The sequence below is a fragment of the Pistacia vera genome, unplaced genomic scaffold, assembly GCF_008641045.1.
Source record: "Pistacia vera cultivar Batoury unplaced genomic scaffold, PisVer_v2 Contig213, whole genome shotgun sequence".
Lineage (NCBI taxonomy): Eukaryota > Viridiplantae > Streptophyta > Magnoliopsida > Sapindales > Anacardiaceae > Pistacia > Pistacia vera.
Genome location: NW_022196017.1, coordinates 172,732 through 196,825, shown reverse-complemented (window position 1 = coordinate 196,825; position 24,094 = coordinate 172,732). Strand labels below are relative to the sequence as shown.

Sequence of the window (24,094 nt, the reverse complement as noted above, 5' to 3'; positions counted from 1 at the left end):
CAACACACATCTAGCGACCATCATACATAAACAATCAAGCCTCTCTTTCAATGATTCAATCTAGTGTTAGCACCCTCTCAATATAGTAGTGTCTTGATACGCTTGATTCACCTTTGAAAGTTGTAGCCTCGTTTGACCTTACACAGTGTTGAGTAGCCGTTGTTTGAGGCCTAAGCGCCGGCCAGTTAGGCTGAACAAGGCCGCAAGCCGCAACTTTATGTCTCATTCTATCTCGCTTGGTAACGTGAGGCTGCCACAAGGGGCTCAATTGTGACCAAGTAGACCATTGTTTTTGTTTTTTCGACCACCAATTAGGATTTCTTTACCAACCTCCTGCTTCAATCTTCTCACTCCTTTTGCTAATGGATTTTCTTCCATTATCTTTTACCATTTGACTTGGTTTTTAAGGTTTATTGTTTAATTTGGGTTTTGATAGCGAAGATTTGAGTTGTAGGTTTATTGTCGATTGAGGGTTTGATGGTGGAGGTTTGGGTTGAAGAAAGATAATTGCTTTTATATTATCTTATTTTTTTGAGTAAACGACATGTTCCCACCCAAATATTAGCGAAAATCCAAGTTCTCACCCTTGGTTTCATTTATCCCGTATTTCCACATTTAAATTAACACCGTAAATGATTTTTAGATTCTAACACAATATAGAGAGTGTTATTACCAAACTACCCTTACAAATAAGTTTGTAAATTACTTTTTAACCCCAAATAGATTTGGATTTTCCGGTAGTCACAAGGGAAGGGAAAATAGGGAGAAAAAGCTTAGATCCGACCAAAATGGAGGTGAACGAGGCTAGGAGGTGGATATGTTTTGTCAGGATGAGTGGGGGAAGGTAGTGGTGGTGACAGTGATGTCAAACGGTGCCAAAATTCGGTTAGATCTAGATTTTTCTGACAACAATGAGAGAGGAGAAAATCTCGGATAAAAGGCTCAGATCCGGCCAAAATGGAGGCAGACAAGGCTAGGAGATGGATAAGTTTTGTTGAGGATGAGTGGGGGAAGCTAGTGTGGTGGCGGTGATGTCAAACGACGACAAAATCTAGCTAGATCTGGGTTTTTCGACAGCCGCGAGGTAGGGGAAAATTGCGGTTAAAAGGCTCAAATCCGGCCAAAATGGAGACGGACGAGGCTAGGGGATGGATGGGTTTTGTTAGGGATGATTCGAGGAAACTAAGGATGGTGGCAGTGATGTCAAACAACGCCGAAATCCAGCTAGATCTAGGTTTTTCTGATAGCCACAAGGGACGGGAAAATCTCAGAGAAAATGCTCAGATCCGGCCAAAATAAAGGTGTACGAGGCTGGGGGATGGATGGATTTTGTCGGCGATAAGTGGGGGAAGCTAGTGGTGGTGGCGGTGATGTCCAACGGTGACAGAATCCAGCCATATCTAATTTTTTGCCGCTATCGCGAGGGAGGGGAGTGATAAGGGGTGCTTGTAAAAGAAATTTGAGATGTAAAAGGTTATGTTGAAATTGTCATTTTTATTTAAGATTTAAGGAAGTTCTAATTACCATTTTACCCTTTAAATGTTAGATTAAATGATTTAATTTAAGGGTGGGAATCTGGAATAAATGAAACTAGGGGTGGGAACTTGGAATTTTGCTAATCTTTGGGTGGGAATATGTCATTTACTCTTTTTTTTTTTCCTTCAAAACTTCCGTTTTGGGAATAATATTGGATAGTTGAGTAGGGTTATTATTACGAGAATAAGATTTGAAGAATATGTGTTTAGTAGAGTATTTTGACCTTGTTATTTGTGTTGAATATTTGATTGATATATTTTTTTATAAATGATTTATTAATGTAATATTTTGGTGCATTTTGTTAAAATAATGTATTATTATAACCTTAAAACTTATCAATTTACATTTTAATAATATTAAACAGTTTATTGGTAATTTTATAACTGGTAAATATTAAAAAAACAAAAACCCATATTAATTTTAAGTACTAATCCAACTGTTTAAAAACATCACATTAATACATATATGACAAAAGTACTAATTATCAACCCTTACAATTGTTCTTACACGTATACTCCATTAACAACTACGACATGGTCCACTATGCTACCTACAGTGCATTCGTTATGTTATCCCGTACAGTCGTCATGTTGTATATAATACCTTGCTACGGTGACTCGGTCCTTCTCCATTTCGGCCATCTTCTGCACCGTTTTGGCGATCACAATATACTTGCTCATTACCCGTATTTTTAGTATACTGTTCAAAGATAGGGTCCTCTATATTATACATTCTGATAAAATTATGAAGTACACAACATGCCATAACAATTTTCACTTTTTCGTCTAACGGATAATTATTCATTCCATTTAGAATACGGAACCGTCTTTTCAAAACACCAAAGGTTCTCTCGACAACATTGCGGAGTGAAGCATGTCTGTAGTTAAACAACTCTTGTGGCCCCCTTTGGTTACGGCGGTGATCAGAAATATGGTAAGCCACTCGCCTATGAGGGGTGAGGAACCCCTCTCTATTTGGATAACCCGCATCAACCAAATAGTATTTCCCTGTAATAAAATCATACATGTTATTTGAATTACAGGGCCTCAACTGTGGAGCAAATACACTATAATACGTCAAGAAAATACTTATACCTGATGGAGGATGTGGGAATCCAGAATTAGGATCATCAATAATTGAATTTAAAACTTTTGAATCATGCGCAGATCCTTCCCATCCAATAGCGACATAAGTGAACATTATCCTAAAGTCGCATGCAGCCATTACATTCTATGACAACGTTCCTTTGCGATTCCGGTACCTATTGGCAAATTCATGTGGAACCAAAGCGTATACATTTGTGCCATCAATGGCTCCAATACAGTCCTATCATCAAAATTGAATTTTACTCATATTAACCGACTATCAACATTAATAACACAATGAACTTAACTATCCACTAATAGAAAACATAATGAACCAGTACCTTAAAGAAAGGGTAATATTTTCGGTTGGCTGATATTTCCCGTGGAACATCACTGAAGTCAGGTGGTCTAATAAACTCTGTCTTCAACTCACATATCACCTCACAAACTGCGCTAACATGTCTAGAGATCGTCTCACCCGAATGTTGGAAATCCTCCATCATCGTTTTGATTGTCTCATTTTTATCAACGATTTTTAGAAATATCATAACTTGTTCTTCCAAACTCGTCCTCCTGGTTGGTCGCAATTTGCCTTGCTCTGACAAAATTTCATATAAGTATGTAAAATAATCTTTGTCCATGCGGCACTTGTCAAAGATCCTGTCAGCATGATCATTGAGTACTTCCAACATGTGTACTCATGACCAGTTAATATGGATATATGCCATAGTTGATGCCCAGTTGTTTCTAACGCGGTAACACCACAAAGTGCAATGGCTATATTTGTCAATATTTCTTCTTTGTCATCTGTAGAACGGTGTCTTCTTCCTGTATGACTAGACAACACCATTTAAACCTGCACATTTGCAAAACATTGATCAATAATTAACAATTGTTGTACTACTTAGCAAAATATAACAGTCAATATTTAATTCTAATGACAATCCAAAACTCATATGAAACATGTAATCTCACATAAAACAGTAGCACAATTAATAAGTTCATACATTAGCGTTATAAATTCTAATTCTAATGACAAGTGCCCACTAACGCATACAAAAGTGTTGGCAAACACTTAGGACATACAGTGTCATTTACAAATTGCGAAAGTTGTTATAAATCCAATTAGCCTTTTCCTCGGGCGGGAGTTTCACGAATATTCCCGCCACCCTGGGTTTTGATTTATGTACTTCACAACCGGCATGTAAAACTCTGTGGGTACTTGCATGGCCGTCATGATGTCAATACAATTGCTCATGGAAAACGGATCAGATGGACCACTGTTGTTCTCTTCGTCCCTCTCATCTCCACTGTGATTGCTAGCCCTCGATCCCATAATCTGCTTCTCCACAAGCTCGTCTGTCAATCTACTAATGACATCCGCAAGTGATTGTCCCGAGCTGCTTTTGTTCCTCCTATTTCTCGCTCTTCCATGGCCAGATGTGTTTGGTCGTTTTTCCCCTGTCGTCTGATCTGGATCAGGTTCAAAGTCGCTATCATCCATGGGAACCGCGCCCTGATTGGAATAAGTGGAGGTCTCCACCGGTTGAGATGTAGATATGTACGCATATCTCCCAGTGGAAGTTTGCTTCTCAAATATGATTTCATAAAGCTCCTTGTGAGGAAGTCCCTTGTGGTAGAATTGTTACGCCAGTGGGTTTTGCTGGTAATGCAAAAGAATAATATATTAATATTTGGCAGTCCGAAAAAAAAATTGCGTACAATTACGGTGTCGTTGATTAATATTAGTTAAAAAAGTTGAAAATTTACCTTCACATATTCTTGCCAAACCTCTATGGGACACGTTGGACTTTGTGACTTATGATCCCACCAAAAACCTCGTGTGTTGCGCAATTTCTACCATGCTTGATATACTCTTCACAGGCGAAAGTACTTAGTGGTTAGTTGTGTGACGTTGAGTCTCCTCCCAGCCACTGATGATAAGTCGTCTAACATTTCTTGGTAATCTTCTGTTTTTATTGAAGTACCGTACGAAGTTTTCGCTCACTTAGACAACAAGACCAGAAATTTGTGGGTCATCTCAACGGACCAGTTCATGTTATCACTCATCTAAGGACAATACGGTGAGAACGACAACCAACATTGGGACACCATACGAATCACCAATCTCATTACAAACAGACATACGCACATGTAAACATAATCAAGTAAACATAGATAAACTTATACCTTGTTTGATTTGACACTGCTTGAAGACGTCAATGCAGGGGAAGATACAGACAATGTCGACCAACAGGGTGTATGACGAACTCCAAGTCTAGAAAAACGTCGAAACTTTTGCCTCTGCTGCAAGTAGTAATCAATCCTGCGACGTCGGGACAAATTATACTGACATCTGTGCATATGATCGTAATTTCTTCTTACGATAAAAGAACGATGTCGAATCTACAGAACAAATATATTAGTTAGTGAAATCCCAACAAATTATTTCTAATAATCCAATAATTTTTTACTCCCAAAATTTATCCATTACATACAGCATGTTACATACAGAACATATGAAACTGCACAATATTTTGACGCATGTGCTAAACATTGTAAGCAACATAGCACATGTTGTAACTGTTAAACCCCACAAACAAATCCACAGATCCAAGTAGCTCATGTGCATATATCAGTTTGAGTTAACCAATTATAAAACGCATTATTAAAGTCCAAATTAAGAGGATTAATGAAAAGAAAAAAACAATACTAACACAAATTATTTCCAATAAAATAAAAAAGAGGAAAATTGCGTTCTTGAAAACAAATAGGTCATGGAAGCTCACAAATTGGATTCGGGTACTTCGCGGGTCTCTTTCCCTTCCCTGAATATTTTGGACAAATATGCAATAACACAATCACAAATTATGCGCAGATGTTTTGTACACGATATTTTAAAACCTGCAAAAAAAAAAAAAAAAAAAAAAATCAAACACAATCACCTTTCCCTTCCCTGAATATTTTGGACAGATAAACATCAAACACAATCACCTTTCCCTGTGGACAGATCTGCAACGTTGGCGGGTTCACGGTGGAGGGTTTGTTCTGATCGGTGACGTCAAGGCTTAATGTTGGACAGATCTGCGACGGCGGTGGGTTCACGGTGGTCAGTTTGTGACGATCGGTGACATTGGTGGTTCACGTGGGACATATATGTGAGGATGTGGGTTCATGGTGGTAGGTTTGTTCCGATCGGTGACGTCAGGGCTTAATGTTGGACAGATCAACGACGACGGTGGGTTCACGATGGTTGGTTTGTGACGATCGGTGACGTCGATGGTTCACATGGGATAGATCTGTAAGGATATGGGTTCACGGTGGTGGGTTTGTTTTGATCGGTGACGTCGGTGGTTCACGTGGGACAGATCTGTGAGGATGTGGGTTCACGGTGGTGGGTTTGTTCCGATCGGTGATGTCGTGCTTAACGTTGGACAGATCTGCGATGACGGTGGGTTCACGGTGGTCAGTTTGCGACGATCGACTTCGGATTGTGGCAGATCGACGATGGGAAGTCACTGTGAATGGTTTGTGATTCATGGTGTTGTTTTGTGATTATGCTGATGCAGTGGATGATGGTTTGATTCCGGTCATGTTTGTGTTGTGATGATGGCGGCAGATGGTGATGCGTGGTTGCGGTGGGGTGGTAATGCCATGATGGTGGAAGATGGTGATGGGTGGTAGCCGTGCGGTTCTGTTGTGATGATGGTGGAAGATTGATTGGGTGGTGCTGTGGGGTAGTTTTCTGATTTAGGTGGTTGGTATTTGTAGGTGGAAGATTGTGGTGGAGAAGAAGTTGGATGGAAGAAGAACAAGACGGTTTGTCACGGTGGTGAAGTACTAATGCAGTGAACAAAACTGAGAAAGTGAAATAAAACCGAGAAACAGAAATAAAAGCTGCAAACTGTCTTCAACGATCAAAAACTTATCAGGATACCTGTTAGGATTGTATTTTCTGAATAATAAGCCAAACGGTATTTGAAAAATTGGGTTGAGAATATGGGAACAAATAATAAGCCAAACGGAGCCTATATTATTATTTCAGTAAAACCTCTCTATAGTGATATTCTATATAGGAATAAACTCTACATAGTCATAAAAAATTATATTCCCAATTTGGGATAGTTATAAATAGGAATAAACTCCACATTGTAATAAGTTATTAAGTTTTCTAATTCCTGTCTTAAGGAAAGTTGCCTCCACATAGTAATAATTATCTGTATATTGCAAAAAAATATATGATATGTTACATTAAATGTTTAAGATGAAATAAAATATTTATCTGAAGTTGTTTGAGACAATAATATATGATTTAGAGTTGTTACCACATCTTTTAACTTACGGGTATATTACTCGCTAGCATGAACATTTTCTTGTTAAAGCCAAAACATTTCTAGCTTCTTAAGCATGTTTAGAGCTTCTTAAGCATGTTTAGAGCTTCTTGACATGAAACTTTTTGTATTTCCATACTATCATTCTCATAATTATTTCATTTATCTTCTTGTTTAATTGTAGAATGATTTCTTCTTTTGTTAAAGCATACATGACTTGTTACTAATTTGGATGATTAAAGAAGACATTAATATTCATTCGATTAGTATAGTGAAGTTGCCGAATCTGATCACTCAATTCTACAATGACTCTTTGATTCTCTTTATCTACTTCATTTGTAACTTACAATTCATCGACATCGGGGGTCCTAATTTTGTAATGCTTAAAACAATTGGCAATTATCTATGGCTTCACATCAGTTGCCATGCAACAACTATATTTACAATTCCATTAAGAATAGTTATCTTTGTTGGTTTCAAAATACGATCTTCTATCCATTTCAAAAGTAGGCCATTGAAACATTGAATTGAAACCTTAATATTATTAAAACATGAATTGAAATCCTAATATTGTACTACTAAAACATGAATTGTGAAATGAGAAATTTTTTTAACTACACCTTCTATTAAGTTATAACATCTACATAGTAATAAAATTAGTTAATTCCATTATTATGGCTATAGAAATGTTTTACTGTATTAAGTAATAGAGTGATGCTATGGGTACTAATATATGTACTAACTAAAGCATAGTACCCATACTATACGCATAGTACGGATACTATGCTTTAGTTAGTACACATATTAGTACTCATCTATTAGTACCCAAAGTATTATTCTAAGTAATATATTTTGTATTAAATAATGAACTAAAGGAAAGGGCAATATATTTAGTACCATGTCAGATGTGAGGGTTAATAATGTTTGAGTAACAGCAAGGGTTTTAAGATTATTCCTGATACCACAGGGGGTTACAACGTAATAGTATGTATATTAATAAAATCATAAAAATAAAAGATCAATTAAACTCTGTGTTAACTTCAATGTTATTTGCAATTAAAATTTAAAACACAGCAATCATTTATTTTATTTCAATTTTCAAACTCAAAGCTTCCGAGACACGCCGTCTAAGTGAAGGCAACAGAATACTACCGAAACAAAACATAAATATGCGTACCGAGTAAGCCGCAAGACACGACGTCTTCTCCCTCTCCGTCTGGCTTCAAAATGAGCAAGACTGAGCAAACAAAAGTGAGCGTTTTGGTGAGTCTCTTCAACTGGATACAGAAAACTAAACCTCCGCTCAAGAAACGCTCTAAGTTTCGCAAGTTCCTCGTCACCTACTGCGACTCCTCCAATTACTTCAGCTCTTTGCGCCTCATCCTCCCCTCTTTAGACCGAGAGCGAGGCAGTTATGGCCTCAAAGAGTCCGTGCTTGCCACGTGTCTCATCGACGCCCTCGGCATGTCCAGAGACTCTCCAGATGCTATTCGCCTTATCAATTGGCGTAAGGGAGCCGGAGCCGCCAATGCCGGCAATTTCCCCTTGGTTGCCGCCGAGGTCTGTTTCCCCATCATTTCTTTTTTCTTTTTGATTATGGGAATAATATTGTAAATTCAAATTTATACTGAGTAGTTTTCTTAAACTGACGTGATGAAATATAATTAAAATTAAGATATAAAAGCAAATGATACAACTGTAACATATCATTTTGTGTTCTTTGTCCGCTAAAATTGATTTGAGTTATTATATGCGCTTTTGTCGCTGTTTTGAAGTGTCGAATTGCCATTTGGGCTGGGAAAACAATTAAGTAGTTTTTGGTGAAGTACTTTATAATTGTTTCTCTAGAAGCTTTTTATGATCACATGAGCGCATGAAATGCAAAGTGGTTTAACTGGAAAATGCTTTCTTCATGAGCATACCTTTGTATATTCATTGATATTATCACTTTTGGTTGCAGTCACTTTCGAGTTTTAGTGATATTCTCATACTACAGGGTAGTTAGTGTTTGATTGAACCTATGATAGATCACTGTCAAAGTGAGTTTTATCTCTGACATTAATGTGAATCCAACAGTAATTTTTTTTTACATTAGAATATATATACAATTGGGGTATATTGATCTTAACTATTGCTTTTTGTGAAGCAGGTTCTCCAGCGTAGGCAAGGAATGATTTCTGGTGGACTTACAATTAAGGAATTAAATGATCTGCTTGATTGCTTGGCTTCAAGTGAAAATAGGTATACTAATTTACTGTACTAGCCTTTTAATAAGAGATATCAATTATTAATATTGTTGAATGCAAGCATACGTCTGTAATATTGATAAACTATGCTGTTTACTTCTAACAGTTGTAGTGCTGTACATTCTGAACTTACCCTCAATTGTAACCTTCGCTCAGTAGTTAAGTTTAGGTGGTTTTTCCTGGGATGAATTGATAAAAAATGGGTAATTTCATGCCTTGGCTGATATTAAATGTCTCTGATTTAGCTGAGGCGTTCCATCACCAATGCTTTTACGGGTCCGTGTTTACTCTCTTCTCCCTTCCTCTTACCCATAATATAGCTTATTGTTTTGTTGACCTAAGTGTTGAATATCAAGGCTTGCAGATGAACTGCATTTTACTACATAAGTCATAATGTATCAGGTCTATCCTGACATAGTATGATAATGTCTAGTAGCTGCCTCCTTTAAATATTCTTATTTGCTTTGACTTTGGAAGACTTAGGCAAATTGACAATAAAGATTGCTCAAAAGCTGTCTTCATAACATTGCTTAAAGTTTGTCTTATAGTGCATTCTTTTTCTCTTAGTTTATGCCTGGGGCACCAAATGTGATGCTTTTGTGAAGTGTGCATCCAAGCTTTTTGATCTCTTTTTTGTTATTTTCATCTTTAACAACTATGGCCAAAGGGCAGAGAAGATTTCAGTTCTATCTACTCTGATTAAGAAGACAAATGCAATGGAAATGAAGTGGATTATCATGATAATTCTTAAAGGTGCTGAGTTCTGTCCATCCATATTGACGTTTCTTTTTTAAACCTCTTTTGGTCGTATTATGTTGGCTTCAATGATGTGCAAATTTTTTCGTAGATCTGAAGTTGGGAATTAGTGAAAAGAGCATTTTTCATGAATTTCATCCAGATGCCGAAGACTTGTTCAATGTCACATGTGACTTAAAGTTGGTTTGTGAAAAGTTAAAGGATCGAAGTCAACGACATAAAAGGCAGGTTTGTTTCAAACACTTAAATCATTCTCTATATCTCTTTTTAAGCTTTTAATGCTTTAAAACAAGGAATCACAAATACTTTCTGTGTTTCTTACTTGTTTTACGTTTTATAAATTTTTCTTGGCAAGATTGCGAATATAGAGGACCAATAATCCACTTCAAAAGACCAAAGCTTAGCAAATGAAAAGAACTATTCAAATTTGTGCTAAGAGATATTCACAATCTATATAAATGAAAAATAATAGGTATCCTAATTGTTTAGAAACAAAAACCTTTCATCAACCCCTACAAGATTCAAATGGGGGGATAATAAAAGAATTCCTTTTAATATAAATTTCCACTGGCCTAAATATGAATCCATATTACCACTTTCGAATCTCTTCCATGGATTTGAAGCCCATTAATACATTGAATTACATCATTCCAAAAAGAATTTGATTACAAAGGAAAATCCTAGGGCCATTCACCCAAAAGAGCCATATTTCTTTTCTCTAAATTGCCAATGCCTCATCTTCCTTTCTTGCACGACCAATGATTGTTTTCCCCTTTACCAAGTCTACTTTCCACCTTTCTCAAATAAATTTACATGATTCCTTCATTAACTTTTAACCCTATTTAAAAGGATAATGAAATTAGAAAATTGGAGAGACTACATGAGATAAAGTACTACTTACTTTCGATTAAAAAGCTTATTTCACTCTTGTAATCCTTTGTTTACCTTTTAGACCACGGGTCCCAAATGCTCAATAAGTAGTGTTTACCATGCAAAGGTGAACTCAAATCCTTCAATAGCATTCACCAATACTAGAAATCGACCTATTTGTCAAATAAGCCAATTCGCTATCTTGCAAATTAATGTTGACAATTTCACTCTTGGACATAAACCTTATGTCTTGATATAAAACCAAAGGCTTCTAAAATTGATAGGTAGGAAAAAGATGAAAGGACAAAACACCAAGGAGGGTTGTTTTTGCCTTTGATGTAAAGAATTAATAGAAGGGGAAGGATGAGCCATCTCTTGAAGCTCACAAAATCGAATCAATCCTTTTGTAAATAAGAGAGGGACTGAAATTTTGAGGTCCATCAAGGGGAGAAATTGCTTTATTCAACCTCATTTTACATAAAATTTACAAATATGGGTTCATGCATGTAATTTCAAGTGTATCGTTGTTTAAGATTATAGTTTCTCTTACATTTCCCATTAGTAGATGCCAAATTGTAAAAATGTACAATTCTTCTGACTTTTTCCTTTTCATTCTTTCCTCTTTCCTTGCTTTCAATAGAATAAATGTGATGAAGGATGATTCCTCTTCCCTTCTTTTGTTTTCCTTTCTTCTATTCTCTCTTCCCCCTACCAGCTCGAGAGTCAAAGTTATCTGTTCTGATGGTGACTTAAAATGTTTTTTGAAATCACTTAAGGAACTAATGCTTGTAAATTCTTTGAATTTTTTTAAGTTTCTTGGCTGAAAAATGTTTATACCTGTTAGGATTTTCTCATTTCTTTTAAAGCTATATTTCTGACTTTAAGTGATGACTCTTCTGTATTATTATTCTAGGACATTGAAGTTGGGAAAGCTGTACGCCCTCAGCTAGCTATGAGAGTTAGTGATGCACATGCTGCATGGAAAAAGGTCTGACTAGAATAGGCTTTTTTACCAACTTGATAATGTATACAAGTTCATGCTAATGTTCTTATAACAGAATGTGGTCTTCAAAGTTTCTAACTATTCTATTAATTCATTCTGCTTGTGATTTTTTGTTGTTATTGAATTATCTATTTATGCCCCTTTTTTAGCTTCATGGGAAGGAAGTGATTGTTGAGTGTAAATTTGATGGTGATCGCATTCAAATTCATAAAAATGGATCAGAGATACACTACTTCTCGAGGTGGGTTAACATCTGTCATTAATGTCTCATTTTCATATTTTGCGTAAGTTTGTATTCTGAATTTTTATTTTTAATTAGGGTCCTAATTACCTCTTCATTTCATTTTCAACTGTAAATGTAAATCCTTAAATGGCATGGATATATTATTATTATTACTTTCTACGTTTAGACTGGGCCACCAATTAATTGACAAGTTTACTTAAGAAAATCAAGTTTCGTAAAAAAAAAAATGATAATAATTAAAAATGTTAAGCTTGGAACACTTACGTCATAGTAGTTCTTCCGGTCTACTTATCATCAGAATCAATGAAATCTGTACATTTTGGTCTGAATCATTCATGAAATCACTTATGTGCAGGAACTTTCTTGATCACTCTGAATATGGACATGCAATGTCTAACATTATTGTGCAAAATATTTTGGTTGACAGGTAAAATTTATCTCAAGTTTCACAGTACATCTTTTTTTGTATCTTTTGGTTGTACTTTGGTTGTTGGATCTTAAACATTATTGTTGAGCTCTTACTTACAACCTTAAGCTGAAAAGGATTCGTAGATCCTTATCATAGTACCGTAACTTGTTTGACCATCTGTTCTTTCGATCGGATTCTGGAAAAATATTTATTCTTAAGTTATAACTAGTTGTTTTTGTGTCTGATCCAAGTAATAAACCTTTTTGATTTAATTTATTAGTTCCCTTACCTATGGTATTAAAATTTTGTGATTAGTGGTTCCTCAAGTTACTTTTAAATTGTGCAGTGGACTGCAATGTTGTCTGAATCGAACTATTACAAATTTAGGGTGCTTCCTTTCCTTTCAGTTTTAGTATAGATTTTTGAGTAAGCATACTGGAAATATCCTTTGGCACTGAGTTTTATTTGGTTATATTAATGATTTGGTATACTTGTATTAGTTGAGTTTTATGGAAGTAACTGAAAAACTTGGAACAGTTGTTGATGAAAAATCTCTTGAAAGTTTTTGAAGTGTTGAGTTATTATTAACTTTTCTCGTTGAAAATACTGTAGGTGTATACTTGATGGTGAAATGTTGGTGTGGGACACTTCTTTGAATCGGTTTGCTGAGTTTGGTTCAAATCAGGAAATAGGTTTTTACACAAAAATCAATTAAACTGCTATTTTCCTCCCTTTTTCCATTGAGAGGATTACATTCATGATCATTATTTTTTTGTTTCAGCCAAGGCAGCAAGGGATGGACTTGACAGTGATCGACAGGTTTATGTCATTACATATATTTTTTTACCTTGTAACAAAATAAAGAAGCACAAACTTAATATTAATGTATGTTCTTTTTTGATGCAGTTGTGCTGTATCCTCTTTGTGTCCAAGCTAGAGTGGAGATTGCTTGATTTGGTTTTAATGGCGTTTGAGTTACATTAATTATATATCCTCAAATTAAACATGTAATGTTTTCCATTAATTTAATTTTCCTTCATCTGGAATTTGTTAGATGTTGCATTTGATATTCTTTATGTTGGAGATACTAGCGTCATTCACCAAAGCTTGAAGGAACGACATGAGCTTCTTAAAAAGGTAGTGAAGCCTTTGAAGGGTCGTTTAGAGATTTTAGTACCTAATGGTGGTCTTAATACTCACCGCCCTCCAGGTAAAAGTATTACAGGCACTAATATTCATCAATCTTATCTCATTGATGATAATAATTTTCTCATGCAAGGGGTTACTATCTTTCATCGTAGGAGGTATATAGTCATTTAATTATGATATGGTAATAACTAATCTCTGATTTTGATTATAGTGGAATCCAATACATTCTGAAATCAAGCATTAGCTTTGTTGGGCCGTCCTGTAAAAATTGATCTTAAGAATACATAGTTTATAGTTACTATATCCATTGGATTCAGGTTGTGTTTAAATTGCTTTGATTTATGAGCCATTTTGCTGTGACTAAAAATTGAACTTGTGAGAGGGATCTTTTCTGTCGCGCTTGACTATTTTTGGCTTGGCTAAAGAACTATTAAGCTAGTTTGATGTTCCTGTGACTTCTAGGATAATCATTATTGTGCTGAAATAATAACTGGCCATGAAGAAAAGAAGCTTAAGATTTGGGACCTATTACAAACACCCTTTTTAGTCCAAAATTATAAAATAAAATTAATTTTAAGTTCTTAAGCGATTCTAATTGGGGCCATAACTGTGTTATGTGAAGCCAATTATTTGTGGTTCCCTAGTCTTTGCATCATGCCTTTCTCTTACATTAACTCTAAACTGTGATCTTAGAGTATTTCTGCAGTTGCGAATGACAATACATGGTCATGATATGATTTATATAGCACACATCTAGTTTATATTCTATCTTGCTTCATCCTCCTTATGATAGGTAAAAATGCCTCGATGCATCAAACTTTTTTGTTAACAAAATTTTGGTTTTCTTATAATTTGTTGGTAAATATCTTATATGAGAGATGTGCTTCATGCTATAAGTTGCAACTCATTTGCTTATTTTGCTTATCCACTTTTATTAGGGAATAATAAAGGATAAAAATTACTTATCATACTACAATGTGTAACCTGTTCAATTAGTTTAACTTATTTATAAGTGTCATGCATGTGTAAAAAGTGAAATGATATCTCCATATAGTCGAACATACGAAATTGTAACCCGCCTTTGACTACCATTTAGGTACTGGAGTTCATTTGAAATTGTAGAATTCCTAGTAAACTTGAAGCTGCTAAATCTCTTACACATCTTACGGCTATGTGTAGTATGAATCATTTTTATACCCAAGTGGCATTATTATTTTGTTCTTGAAATAATTGGTACCAATATCATTACCTATACCCAAGTGGGCATAAGGATTATTGAATGAAGCCATATATGGCCAAATATTACTGTCCAAGATTAACTGTTGGTTGGGGGTTTTGTTCAGTTTGGTCTAAAATGCATGGTTGTGGGTTGTTGCTTTTGTGGACTCTCCAGATTATCTTATTGTATTAACATCCAACTAGTCTTGCAATGTCTGAGTTTACTTTTACTCCAGATATATGGATAGGTCATTTGCTCAAAATTAGATACTATTGTCTGACCTTTATAGATTGGCTTAAAACTTTTGGGTCAGGTAATAACGTAATAGGGTATCAAAGCTATAATGGCTAAGGGTCTTATGCTAGAATCTCTTATTGTACTAATTAAATAACAAGTCTTGTACTTTGCTATACTTGTGTTGTGGGTGTACTTGATCTATGTGCCTTGTATGTGAGGGGGCATGATAACCTAAATACCTTTTGTTGGGTTTTATTGAATAGCATAAGTGTTAGGTTAATGGTTTCATCATATTGAAGTTTTTTAATTTTACACAATTTTATATCTGTGGGAAGACCAGTAATTATGACTATGCTAATTATACAGGGGAGCCTTGTTGGTCACTCATGGCTTCTAATGTGGAGGGTGTTGAGAAATTTTTCAAAGAAACCATTGAAAATAGGTTAGCATTCTTTTTGCATTAATTTTGTGGTTGAAATGATAATACAATCATATTTAAAGCTTGGAGGTCTTATTTTCCTTTAATCCTTGTGGAGTTTGGTGGTTATATTTTGTAGTAGAGCATTATTGACTTACACAGAAGGTCCAATGTGTATCTGAAAAAAAATCTCAAGACCTGGTATTATACTCCAGGTGAAAACTTGAATTTTGGATGGAACTCTTGTATTCTGATCATTTTACTGAAAGAAGTGGAAGGATTGCCAACCTTTTAGAAATGGGTGTACATGAGAATACTCCTCAAAGATTCAAGTCTCAAGATCCACTACTTTTCCTTTTAATTGGAGATGTGGATATGTTGGTCAAAGATAGCATAGAAAAGAACACAAATCATCGTCTTCCCTATTTTCAATTTGCGACAAAATATCTGTTACAGAAAAACTTGTATCCTAGAGACACCTAATGGTGACATCATAAATATAAAGAGTTTAAAGTTGCTGAAATTGCAAACATTATAGAATTGCCAACCAATAGGTCTCCAGAAATCTTATTACCTCATCATCACTCAATTAAATCCGCAAAAGCGAGGGAAATAAGCTGCTGCCTTGAGAAGATTTTTTCCAGGGGCTCTTACCTGAACATCTAACTGCAACAACAATATCCTATTGCTTTGATACCATATTTGCTTCAATTAATTTTATTTCGAAATGTGTTCCTTTCCATTTTGTTATTTGCTTGGATGTCAATCCAAACATTATATCTGTTGTTTACTTACCTGTTTTCTTGTGTTAAAATATATTTATTTGTTTAGAGATGAAGGAATTGTATTAAAAGACCTTGGTTCAAAATGGGAACCAAGTGATCGAAGTGGAAAGTGGCTAAAGTTGAAGCCTGAGTACATCAGAAGTGGCTCTGACTTAGATGTTTTAATCATAGGTTGGTAGTCCCGTCTTCTTCTTCTTCTTCCTTTTATTTTATTTTTCTCTTTTCTTGTTGCGAGTTTTATTTTAAGCCTTTTCGTTTCTTAGAAGCAAATTAGTGTATTAATTGACGCTTCTTTAAATATTTGAATGCCTGGTAATAGGAGGATACTATGGCTCTGGACGTCGTGGAGGAGAGGTCAGTTTGCTAGCTTTCTTTGTGATTTGTTGTTGAGCTCCTTGTGTATTAACCTTGATTTAACAGACAGATTATTATTGTTTGCAGGTAGCTCAATTTTTGGTGGCCCTGGCTGAACGTCCAGCTCCAAATACATATCCTAGGCGGTATGTTTTTTCTCCAATTATAACTTGTTCGTAGGAAGTGTATTTTCAAAACTTTTCTGCATTACATGTTGATAAATATGTTTATTTATATTCAGCAGTCCACTTGAGAATGCTCAATTAACAGTTCTTGCCATTGTATCTTCTGTTTTTTCAATTTATTCACTGTCAAAATTTTACCAATACATCTGTTGTTATGGCATACATGAGTACGGAGAATATGTTCATGGGCTTCTAATATGTGGTTCAACCATTATGTGTGTGGAATTAGCATTCGTCTTGAGGGTGAGAACAACATTAATGAATAGCTTAACAAGTATGATGAATAAGACACAATCAACGATCCATAGAAAGCATGTTCGTTTGATAATTCTTCATAATGTATGATGCATAATATGGCCAAGCCACTACAAATTGGCTGAATCCATCTTGTTAATAGGTTTTTGATGTTGTGAAGTGGTACAGATGCTATCAAATTAGAATTGGATGGTCCTAAATGGACTATCACACTATGTAATCCATTCCAGGAATGTCATCAGAAGTGACTTCTGAAAATAAAGTGCTAGTATTCTGACAATTTTAGGCATTTTCAGATTTTAATTATATTTTTATCATGAACTATATCCGATCGTGTAATTCGTTTGCCAAATATGTCAGTGAACTAAACAAGTTATCCTATTGCAGATTTATCTCATTTTGCAGAGTGGGTACTGGTCTTTCAGATGACGAGCTAGATACAGTTGTAACCAAATTGAAGCCTTATTTTAGGTACTGTGATATAAAATTTTGTAAAATGGTGGTTGCTTCTGGTGTTCCACATGGAAATGCTCAATGAGCTACATTTGGTAGCTATGGAATCATTTGGAATAAACTCTGGCAACAATATTTTTATATTTGGCAACTTGTCTTGTACTCTCGGATTGATGTCAAAATCAATGTTGATTGTTCATGATGTAATGTAATTCAGCTGGTGAAGAATCGATAATACTTCCAACATCTAGAGACAGAATAGCTGGTTGATTATCTCTAGGGAAAATTTCTCCTGTTTGTGGCCTCAAAACTGTCATTCTTTGGAATGAATAGTTATCCTGTGGTAGAAACTCCTAGTTGTTTATTTGATATGTTTTCGTTCATTCTGTTTTGTCAGGAAGTATGAATATCCAAAGAGGGCACCGCCCGGTTTCTATGAAGTTACGAATAACTCAAAAGAGAGACCAGATGTTTGGATTGAGAGCCCTGAGAAGTTAGCCCTTCTATTATTAAATTTTCTAAAGTTTGATGTTATGTGCTTTTTCAGCATCAATGTATTGCTTATTTAATTAATTAATTAATTAATTAATTAATTAATTATTATATATTTTTTTTAACAGATCAATAATACTTTCTATAACCAGTGATATCCGTACTATAAGGTCTGAGGTATGTCTTCACAATTATATTTTATGTGCTTTGCTTGATTGTGTGGAAGAAATAATATATTTAGGTGGTTCAAAAATATGCTGTTACCATATGCTGCTTGATTATTTACTCTTTTTGAGTTACCTGGTCCTCATTTAAGCTACCTCTTTTGTTTCTTCAGGTGTTTGCTGCACCCTACAGCTTGAGATTTCCACGTATTGACAGAGTGAGATATGACAAGCCTTGGCACGAATGTCTTGATGTGCAGTGTAAGAGGGGAAGGCGGATGTGTTCAAATGCTTCTGTGGGTTATAAATGTTGTTTAAGTTCATATGTAATATCCTTAATTTTCAAAATTTTATTTTTGCAGCATTTGTAGAACTTGTACATTCAAGTAACGGTACCACAAAGAAGGAGAAAGATTATGGAGCCCCACTAGATTATAAACCAAAACGTGCCAAGTCATCTAGATTGGGAGACAGAAAGAATGTATCTGTTGTTCCTTCACATTTCATTCAGACTGATGTTTCCAATATTAAGGGTGAAACCTTGATATTCTCAAATATGGTGTTTTGTATCCTTTGACAGCCCATTATCTGTGTCATTTAATTTCCATGACTTACTGTTCTGATTTCTTGACTTCTATTTTGCATCCTAACTTGTTTTGTCTCTTTTCTTATGTACCGGCAGCCTTGTTGAGACATTGCAGCTTCAATTCCATGCCTCTTGATTTACCTGCAGTAGTTTTGGGACTGCATGTCACATCCTTTTCTACTCTCTCTTTCTCCTTAATGTCTTGCTTCACACTATTGTATAAAGAATTGATCTACGTCAGGAAAACACATCTCTATTGGGAGTCTTGTAATGTGATCATTTGTCATAGGATAATTGCAACTATAATCGCCATTAATCTTGATCTCAACTTGGACAGATTATAAATTCTTCAAAGGCTTTACTGCTCACATGCATTTATAGTTGCACCATTTGTTTACAACTGGCTTTGGCTTGTTCTGGCTATTAAGTCTTTGCTGCTGTACTATTGAATCTTTCTCTTGTTTTGCTATTGGTAAAGTTACTTAATCTCCTTGACATATACAGACTTTGTTAATGTTCCTCCAACCCTCTCTCTTGACTCCTTGCACAAAATGGTTGTGGAGAATGGTGGCACATTTTCAATGAATCTGAATAAGTCTGTTACCCACTGTGTTGCAGCTGAGAACAGAGGTCTCTCTCTTTCTCTCACTCTCTCAAACACATGCATGCATGAACTTCGAGAAAAAGTTTCTTTTCTGAAAAATAAGTTAAACTTGAAATTTCAGGGATAAAATACCAGGCAGCAAAGCTTCGTGGAGATGTTATTCATTACTCTTGGGTCTTGGATTGTTGTTCACAAAAGAAGCTCCTCCATTTACAGCCAAGNATTGAATCTTTCTCTTGTTTTGCTATTGGTAAAGTTACTTAATCTCCTTGACATATACAGACTTTGTTAATGTTCCTCCAACCCTCTCTCTTGACTCCTTGCACAAAATGGTTGTGGAGAATGGTGGCACATTTTCAATGAATCTGAATAAGTCTGTCACCCACTGTGTTGCAGCTGAGAACAGAGGTCTCTCTCTTTCTCTCACTCTCTCAAACACATGCATGCATGAACTTCGAGAAAAAGTTTCTTTTCTGAAAAATAAGTTAAACTTGAAATTTCAGGGATAAAATACCAGGCAGCAAAGCTTCGTGGAGATGTTATTCATTACTCTTGGGTCTTGGATTGTTGTTCACAAAAGAAGCTCCTCCATTTACAGCCAAGGTTAGTCTTTACCATTTAATCTATTTTTTTTTTAAATTTAGAATGCCCTTTTCTTAGTAACCTTTTAACTGTAAAATTTCTTTTAACTCTTTATTTCCTCTAATAGGTACTTCCTCAACCTCTCTGATTCTTCAAAGACAAAGCTACAAGAAGAAGTTGATGAATTTTCTGACTCTTTCTACTGGGACCTTGACCTTGCAGACCTCAAACAGGTATATGAACGCAGCAAACTTTATTTTTACTTGTACAATGTACATTTGGTGAAAATCACAGAAAAAGAAAAAGTAAACGGAGACAGATAGGCATTTTTAAGAGATTTAAATCCTCTCATGTTGCTGTGTAGAGTATTTGTTACTAGAACCACTGAAGAGTCAAAAAAATTCATTCTTTTCAGCTCTTAAGCAACATTCATCGTTCGGAAGATCCCACAACTGTTGATTATTACAGGAAAAAGTACTGTCCTGAAGACAAATGGTCTTGCTTTCACGGCTGCTGCATTTACTTCTATCCTTTAACAGAGTCTTTGTAAGATCTGACTTCCATAATCAATTATTTCGTATATCTTTCTTTGGTCTTATTGACTCTAATAAGTCTTTGGTTCTATTATCTAGAGATTTTTTTTCCTAATAATTAACTTTTTCTTGAAGAAAATCTGATGGGGAAGTCTTGTTGGAACTTGCCTTGAGGAGAATGAAGCTCGAAGTTTCCTTTGGTGGTGGCAAAGTTTGCAACAATCTTGTGAATGCTACCCATTTGGTGATCTTGTCAGTACCTGGAACTGATATGAACTTTGATTCTCTTATAAAAGGGTACAGTTCTTTATTTGTTCTTCTGCATACTGAGGAATTTGGTCCATAAATTGATTATAACTGTTTAATTACCTACTAATGATCACAGAAGCTGCTCTACCTTAGCATTTGAATTCATGCTATTTTCAAGTTGGATTGAGTCGTTAAAAGCCTTTAGTTTTAACCCTGAGGTCAGGGATTCAACTCTTCTTGGGGCCACATGGGATATTATAGCTCATGTTTCTTGACTGACAATGTTATAAGGTCATAATACTCATAAGTTGAAAATAAGTGAAAAATAAGAAAATCTCAGGGGTTTCTGGGCTTAAGAGAGGGAAAAAAAGATTGCAATTTTTTTATTTTTTATTTATTTTTTATAAGTACTAGACATGTGATCTGACCAATGAACATGTTAATTAAATTGGCTTTATATTTTCGTATATGTTTTGTGGATGCTCTTTGGCTAAATTAAAGCTTTTTTTAGACAATTTCCAGCTTGAAATGTCCACAATTGTGGATGCTCTACTAAATATTCGTTCATTCATTTCTATTTTGGGTAATGATGACACTAGTACCACAATTATACTATTGATTGAAGTTGTTGTGAAGGATTATACACCTATGTTACAAGTAGATGTAGAACCAGGACTTATAGGTCTTAATATATGTGATTTATGGTATAATTCATTATTTTAGGGATGTTATTTATTTGTTATTTTATTTTAGGAATTTTCCTTAGTTTCTATTGCTTAGGTTATTATTTGCTAACTTCAATTTCCTTTTGGGATTGTATGGTCTTTGTGAAGGCATTGATGAAATTAATTTAAGTTATATGTTTAACTTGATTTGAGAGTTGAGACTGATAATCTTAGCGTTTAGTCTTTCTTATCCCTCTTCCTTTGGTCTTTTCCTTTCTTGTTCTCCCTCTCTTGGTTTGAAATTTATTTAGTTATATATTAGAGGCAAATTTGTCATTATTATTTTAGCCTGATATATTTAGTTCATGGGTCAGTAAGAAAATGGTCATTCAGAATGTTGATGCATAGTGGTCAATTATAAAATATAGAACAATGGTTGGTCTGTGAATTTAATTTAGTTGCATGCTTTGTTTGCACATCTTGGCCAGGGTTCCACTATGTATAATTGTACTACCATGACACTGTTTACTATAAACGGCCAAAAATCATGCTAAACTGTAATTTAACTGCTTCAAAAGTAAAAACAGAATATTGCAACCTTTTTCTGATGATGGGTTATTATGAATTTGTGAGAACGTATAATAAATAAAGTTCAATTTTTTTTAGTTTAGCTTCTTCTTTGTACAGCTTTACCACCACAGAAAAATATCTTTTCGGGAACAAGAAGTTGCATGTTGTTGGATCCCAGTGGTTGGAAGACTGCTTAAAAAGGGAGCAAAAGTTGGAAGAAGACACGTACAGCTTGAAGCCCAGTGGAATAGAACAGTCATACTCTGAATTGTGGTTAGTGCAAATGTGTAAAATCAATTATAATCAGTGCCATACTTGGTTATAGTGATGGATAATCATGAAGTTAGATTTTACTATTCACTTTAGGGAGTATTTTATTTTAAAAATTTAGATATTTTGGTTAGACTACCATGTTTCAGTTAGGTTCACTTTTTCTATTTTTCTCCATTTCCTATCTATTAATCCCCCTTTCTATTTCTCATTTTCTTTTGTGGACTGTTCTACTGGAATATTTGTCAGAATAACTAGATTCCTAGATATCAAAATTTTACATATTGACTTGAAAATTCAGAAATTTAATGATCAGAATTTATGGCAACTGAGTATTAAAGACCCAAAAGCTAGAACTAGATAGAATTCAGTTGCAGCTTCTGAGCAAGAGAACTAAAAAATCTCAGATTTGTTTGCATGTTTGAGGAAACAGTTAAACATATTTGTACAATCTTGTGAATTGGCCTCGTTGTTTACACCCTCCTGCACATGCTGTCATCCCAGTCTGGGCCACAAAGATGGCAATGTTTGTTAGGTATATAGGTAATATTAACAGTCATTTAATACAGTTAAGAATAGTGATTTTTTCTGTAATAATATGTTTTCGACAACTGACTATATCATTGATGTCTCTTTCTTAAAAGCAAACGAGACCTAGATATGAAAGAAGTCTCTTCTGAATTGGAAATTTTGGAAAGCCAGAATATACCATCGTCGCTTGGCCGAGAAGGAAAACAGAGAGGAAGCAAAGTTGCTTCGGAAAGTTCTAGATTACTGTCCTTGCCAAAGAGGGAAGGCATAAGGAAAAGAGGAAGACCTGCTGGTGGGAGCACAAAGAAAGGGAAAATGATTGTCAACCCAGCTCGAAGAACAAGGGCACGTGTCGGAAAGATGCCTTCTAAAATATATGAAAATGAATCAGACAGAATTGACACATCTTCTGAAAAAGAAATTGAGGAAGATACTGAAATGAATGAAGAGAATCATGAAAATCATGGAATGGTTGGTACAGAGAAATTGCAAACACTGAAGACTGAAGTTTTAGAAGAATCGGAACCATCTCACAAAGGAAAGGCAACTGAGCAACAGGTTGTGGAAGATGTTAGAAAAGTAGATGAGTCTGTTCAAGCTCCCGATATTGAAATGGTTGAAACGAATTATAGCCAAGACAGTGAGAAGCCTGAAACACTGGAAGTTATGGTTGATCCGGTTCAAGCCATGTTACTGGACATGATTCCAAGCCTTGGAGCAAAGAAGGTTGAAACTACATCAGATCCAATTCGTGAAGATGAGAAACCATCTGCAGGTGCCCGTGCAGGGCCTACTAAGAAAAAGAAAGTTAGCTACAAGGATGTCGCAAGTGAATTGCTCAAGGATTGGTAGACATGTTGTAAGCAGTATGCTGCTTGGGTTGTTTCTGTTGGATTGGTAGACAAGTTTTGTGTATATTGTTTAGTTACTGTTATGATGGTTTAGACTTAACTTTATTGTTTATCATATTGAATGGAAAAGGGGCTCCTTCCAGAACGATTTGCATAATAAATGCTGTCTAGGGTCTATTTTATTTGTGATCTAAAAATAATTTTCAAAAACCTAGAATACAATTCAAATTTTTAAGTTGTATCTTAAACATTTTTAATTTTTGAAAATGTCTTTGATATATTTAAAAACTGTTTTAAGATTAAAAATTATTGAACATTGTGAAAACGTTTTAAAAAAGACTTTTAATCGTTTTTTTATTTTACATTAGTTTTTAGGAATGCCGAATACACTTGAAAATTGTTTTTGGAAATATTTCTAGTAGGTTTATGTTCAGGTTCAGGCTCTAAATCTGAGTAGGTATT

At 35.1% G+C, this 24,094-nt stretch overlaps 1 protein-coding gene across 1 annotated transcript; it reads left to right on the top strand.

Moving 5' to 3' along the window:
• The first annotated feature begins 8,083 nt into the window (after positions 1 to 8,083).
• On the top strand, positions 8,084 to 23,798 carry LOC116129688 (DNA ligase 4). The gene is made up of 27 exons (XM_031415415.1): positions 8,084 to 8,512; positions 9,102 to 9,193; positions 9,866 to 9,951; positions 10,046 to 10,182; positions 11,738 to 11,812; positions 11,977 to 12,068; positions 12,427 to 12,498; positions 13,093 to 13,172; positions 13,262 to 13,299; positions 13,387 to 13,393; positions 13,535 to 13,690; positions 15,452 to 15,527; positions 16,335 to 16,459; positions 16,608 to 16,642; positions 16,730 to 16,788; positions 17,470 to 17,553; positions 17,933 to 18,028; positions 18,156 to 18,204; positions 18,365 to 18,452; positions 18,554 to 18,757; positions 19,282 to 19,407; positions 19,885 to 19,984; positions 20,091 to 20,196; positions 20,379 to 20,509; positions 20,632 to 20,793; positions 22,098 to 22,253; positions 22,895 to 23,798. Exons 1-27 carry the CDS (start codon positions 8,180 to 8,182, stop codon positions 23,631 to 23,633), a joined length of 3,504 nt encoding a protein of 1,167 aa, XP_031271275.1. The 5' UTR covers positions 8,084 to 8,179; the 3' UTR covers positions 23,634 to 23,798.
• The last annotated feature ends 296 nt before the right edge of the window (positions 23,799 to 24,094 follow it).

What these genes read in the sequence shown, in the direction of transcription:
- LOC116129688 (XM_031415415.1), top strand. Translation starts at nt 8,180, where the DNA reads ATGAGCAAGACTGAGCAAACAAAAGTGAGCGTTTTGGTGAGTCTCTTC. An exon ending in TTGGCTTCAAGTGAAAATAG is followed by an intron (nt 9,194 to 9,865) that starts GTATACTAATTT and finishes CTATGGCCAAAG; the next exon opens with GGCAGAGAAGATTTCAGTTC. An exon ending in CTGGACGTCGTGGAGGAGAG is followed by an intron (nt 16,643 to 16,729) that starts GTCAGTTTGCTA and finishes TATTGTTTGCAG; the next exon opens with GTAGCTCAATTTTTGGTGGC.